The sequence below is a fragment of the Cricetulus griseus genome, chromosome 5, assembly GCF_003668045.3.
Source record: "Cricetulus griseus strain 17A/GY chromosome 5, alternate assembly CriGri-PICRH-1.0, whole genome shotgun sequence".
NCBI lineage: Eukaryota > Metazoa > Chordata > Mammalia > Rodentia > Cricetidae > Cricetulus > Cricetulus griseus.
This window is the reverse complement of record NC_048598.1, coordinates 177933140-177938416: the sequence shown is the minus strand read 5'-3', so window position 1 is coordinate 177938416 and position 5277 is coordinate 177933140. Positions and strand designations below refer to the sequence as shown.

General features: G+C 43.0%; 1 pseudogene and 1 gene segment (V, D, J or C); both read right to left on the bottom strand.

Moving 5' to 3' along the window:
• LOC113838266 overlaps positions 1 to 1786 on the bottom strand; it is a 5856-nt pseudogene extending 4070 nt beyond the window's left edge.
• A 3253-nt stretch (positions 1787 to 5039) lies between these two features.
• LOC113838444 overlaps positions 5040 to 5277 on the bottom strand; it is a 1203-nt gene continuing 965 nt past the window's right edge. The window contains 1 exon segment of the V gene segment in view: positions 5040 to 5141. Coding sequence covers positions 5040 to 5141 — 102 coding nt within the window.

The window sequence follows — 5277 nt, the reverse complement described above, 5'->3', positions numbered from 1 at the left end:
ACAGTAATATGTGGCTGTGTCCTCAGTGGTCACAGAGTTCGGGTGAAGGAAGATCTGGTTCTTGGATGTTTCTCTGGTGATAGAGATGTGGCCCTTGAGGGATGGGTTGTAGTTGGTGCCACCACTACATATGTACCCCATCCACTCCAGATTCTTTCCTGAAAACTACCTGATCCAGTTCCAGTCATAACCCCTTGTGATGGAGAAACCAGTGACAGCGCAAGTGAGGGACAGCGACTGTGAGGGCTTCACCAGGCCAGGTCCTGACTCCTGAAGCTGGATCTGGGACAGGACACCTGCAGACAGGAAGAGTCAATTCTGTCAATCACATGTTGCCACATACCCTCATGGACACATGTATGAAATGGTCACACTCACCAGGAAGGGCTGTCACCAGGTACAGAAGACCAAACAGTCTCATCTTCTAGGCTACACCCCCTTTTCTCAGAGGTCAACCTCCTGTGAGAGAGATGTGAGCTCCCACAGCTCAGGAGAGGATTTAACTTAGTGCTAGAAGACACACTTGCCCATGGGGAGTCAGCCTAGACTTCATAAATCCGGAGGTTGAGTACAACTCCATTTTCTCATTACTATGGGTTTTTATCTTGCACAGTGCCATAGCTTTGAGCATCTGTAAATATTCATTTCTTGATGTATGTGTGTGCTTTATCTTCAAATACTCACATTCACTGTGAGGCACCTAAGTAGACCTAATGCAAGCACAGTTGTCTACAGATTCCTTGTCCACAATGGATGCTCTCCATGTCAGCACTTCCCAGCAGAGCTGTCTGTCTTCTCCCTCTTTGCTCTCTCATTTGTAAGCATGTAGATCATTGGATGGTTTATCTCTCTGACAGCATGACAGAGGCTGAGGTTACTGTTTCTAATACATGGTGTCATTATTGTTTGTTAAATATTTACAAACAATGGATGTGTTATAGTAACTGTAGGGTTTTGTTTTGTTGAAAAATATTTTCTCTGTGTAAATTTGTGGCCTATTCTGGCACTCACTCTGTAGACCAGGCTGGCCTCAAACTCACAAAGATCTGCCTGCCTCTGCCTCCTGAGTGCTGAGATTAGAGGAATGCACCACCAATGCCTGGCTAACTGTGGGTTATATACCAAGTTAATGATGCTATAAAATGCTCCGACTCCTATTCATGTGACTTGAATGTCAACACAGAACTGTGACAATTCAACCGTAAAACAGAGATCAATTTCCTGTGTGTCTAATTACTAACTTCATAATCCTAGTCATGGAGGAGACAGATATTTCCTCTGTTGCTGTCTGGGCACAGAAGAACCCCTTCCCTGAGGTTTTCTGACACCCTCGGGATGTGGTTTTCACACTGTGTGTTTCGCACAGTAATACATGGCCGTATCTTCATTCTTGAGGCTGCTGATCTGCAGATATGCAGTGCTGACAGACGTGTCCAAAGAGAAGACAAACCGTCCTTTGAAGTCATCAGCATATGTTGGATTCCCAGTTTCAGTATTGATCCAGCCCATATACTTTAGACCCTGTCCTGGTGCCTGCTTCACCCAATTCATTGCATATTGTGTGAAGGTGTACCCTGAAGCCTTGCAGGAGATCTTCACTGACTGTCCAGGCTGCTTCAGCTCAGCTCCTGACTGCACCAGCTGGATCTGTGTTGTGACACCTGTGGAGAAAACATGGGGAAGTGAGAGGTCATGGAGATGCCTCAGTTTACCCTGCAGCTCTGGGCTCCGATGTCTTACTTTGTGCAGCTGCCAGCAGAAAAAGGAGCCTCCACGCCCACTCCATGCTGTATGAGTTTGGGGATCTGTAGCTTCCTGAGACTAATCAGACACTCCCTTGCTGAGTGAGGGAGATAAGCCTCAGATTTCTACTAAGAAGTCTTTGCATAAGGTTCATTTGCATATGAACAGCCAGTGAACAAAAGTGAACATAAATCTGATCCAAGACTTCAGTTGGGTAATAGGAAGACTCCTAGTGGGTAACACCATGTATTTCAGTGTCTGGTGTTTATGTTTACACACTGTTGTGTTTTCCCCCAGGCCTCTATTTGAGCCTGGTCTACAAAGGGACATATCCACCTGTGTATATCACATTTTCACTGGCTGATCCCATGTAACAAGGCAATGGTGGCCCATGCCTTCTCTTCATCATGAATCTGTCCTATTGTGTACACAGCTTCAGGAATTTTATCCTTTCCAGGGGAGACTCCCCTCTGCACACTGAGACCTCTGCATCAGTCCTTTATTGCAACAGTTGTGTGCTGTTGTTGATCTATTAGGGTCCTGTATACTCCCATACTGGAGTCTAATCACTCTTTCAGAAGCAGGTAGAAATAAGGATACATTTCTATTTAGAATTATGAAATCTGCTCTCCTTTCACATATGTCATGAAATAAATGTTATAAATTTCAAAAAGTGCAAGGGGTTCCATGGGGAGGTTGGGTGGAAATGATTTATTTATAAAAAATTGAAGGTTATTATAATTAAAATGTTGACTCAGAATTAAAAAGAATAGTTTAGAGATCTGATGAGAAGAATCTGCGGGGATAACAATGTGCAGAATTCCAGCCAGGCAGTGGTGACGCACGCCTTTAATCCCAGCAATTGGAAGGTAGAGGCAGGCAGATCTCTGTGAGTTCAAGACCACCCTGGTCTTTAGAGCGAGTTCCAGGACAGCTCCAAAGCCACACAAGAAACCCTGTCTTGAAAAACCAAAAAAAAATGTAAAGAATTCTAAAGGACATGAGATTGACTTCTAGGTAGCTCACAGACACTTATAACTATGGCTCCATGGGGATTCAACTTCATCACCTCCTGGGGCACCTACAATCTTGTTCATATACCAAGACAAAGACAAGGGCACATAATTAAAATTATAGCTTTTTGGAAACAGAGTAGTTTAATAGTAAATCAACTCATGTGAAAAATTTCACACTAAAATATAAAGTATGGAGTCACTTCTCATAGTGTTGTAACACACAATAAATATGAGGAATATTATAAATATCCCTTCTGCATAAATTGGAAATCTCATGACAAGCCTGGGATCATTCAAATCTTATTTCTATTTTTTCTAACTCAAACTTAACGAGACTGCTTGATATTCCAGGAATCTGACTCTACCTACTCCCCTCTTTCATGCTTGTAATGAGAGACAAAGAGCAACAGGACAATGGCTGATAGACACATACAGGGCCTGAAACCATCAGAAGCTTTGCTAAGAGCTTGCAGCTGAGTGTGGAGAGATACCTTGGATTTCTAAGGATGTCTCCTAACTGACTGAAAGTGAGCAGAGCTGTTTGAATGTGGATGGTGGTCTGTGCTGATCGTGTGGACTAAGGACAGGCAATTATAACAGCGTGCAAAGCATAAGCAGTGGGAGTGAGACAGGAAAGAAAGAGTTGAGAACCAGAGTGCTGCACAGTCCATGCTCTGGAAGCACAAACGCGATTTGTCAAAGGAAGCCAACAACTGCTAGCTCCAAGGTCCTGCAGTTTCTTCTGCACACTGGGCTGGGAGAGGAAGCCAGGGCTCACAGGATGCGCTCTCTGGCCTTCTGTGCACCTGCTCAAGGATACCGTTGAAACAATGACGATTTGGCGCCCCCTGATGGAACACTGACTCCCTGCAGCATGCTGGCCCCAGGCTGAGGGTCAGAGCATCATGATGGCTCCCTGTGCCCAGAACAAAGTCCAGTCTCAGAAGCACTCAACGTTTTAGACTTGGGGAATGTGAGACTTCAGAATTACATGATTTTCTGATAATTTCAGACTATGCTTTAAGTTATTGTTGTTTACTTCTGCTATTAGCATGGTAATTACATAAGCAATGGTGACTTCTTGTGCCATGTGAAACATTCCTCTTCTGAGCATTTAGCTGTTGCTCATTCCAGATATTGATCTCTCCTGTGTTAGATGTTTCAATATTTCTCATAATGTCAATCATGATGCTAAATGATTTCTGGTCTGAGGGGGCACAATCTGTCACAGTCAGTGACATAGATTAGAAACTTGGACTTAGACGTATCTCTCCACATCTCACATTGGCAAGAGAGTGAACATTTTTGTCTCTTGTGTTCTGTATGATTTTATCTCTCTCTGGCATGAACTCACAGCCTCATTCAGAATTCAAATGTGTGTTTTCTCCATGGGAGTATACAGATATTTTCACTGTACCATTCATAGGTTTATTGATTTCAATTCAAATCACTGTTTCTCATTTAATTCTCTATCTGCATCAAGTTCAAGGTTTGTGTGAAATCCACATGAGCAACCATTTATGTGAGCAGAAACCTGACAATTATAGTGTTCACAATGCTGGGGGGTCCCCGGCTCTCTACTTCCTAACATAACTTCAGACACAAAGAAATCCATGCATCCCCTGTGCACACCCATGTTCCCAGGTCCCCGTCCTCATTCAACAGTGCTTCTTTAGGATTTATCTGTCCTTAACTCTCAGTGAGATGGAAATGTGATGTATGAGATAATAGTCTGTGTTTCTTTTCCCTTTCAATCTCCTCCAGATTTATCCACACTGTGACATAGAAACTGCATGCTACATATTGAGAGACAACATGGTATTTCATGCAAATGCCACATATGTTCAGTCCTTAAACCATTGATGATTTCTGGAGTAGAGTATTATAGTCTATAAGGCAAGGTCTACCTGCGAAAAAACTCACGTAGAAATTCCAAAAATTGATATTTTATGGAACACCAAAATAAGGCAAAGTGATGAACCAAATGCTGACGCTTTTGTATTGGGTCTTCAGATTATTTCTTCAAGTCTGCTTACTATTTCCTTTCATTAATTCTCTCTCTCTCTCTCTCTCTCTCTCTCTCTCTCTCTCTCTGTCTGTCTCTGTCTCCCTCTGTGGTGTGCTGTTTTAAAGTCTTGTGGTTTTGTACAGTTGTGTACACAGATGAGTGTGCTTGTGTGTATACACACATACAGTGGCAAGAGTTGGTATTGGCTGACTTTCCCCTCCCACTTTATAACCCTTCTTTAATATAGGGTTTCTCACTGAAAATGAAGCTCATCAATTCAGCACAAATGACCTGTCCCTAAGCTTCAATGACCAATCTCTTTGTCCCCCAGTGTTGAAACCATAGTTACCACACTCATTCACATCTTTCAACAACTGAAGGGATCAGTTTAAACAAATTTACATGATGACAGAGATGAAAGTCCTGCAGTAATAAACTGAGTTAGCTAAAAGCACAGCTGGGTCACATCTGGATTACAGCGCACAGTCCTCAGTCAGAGGAGAGGAGGGA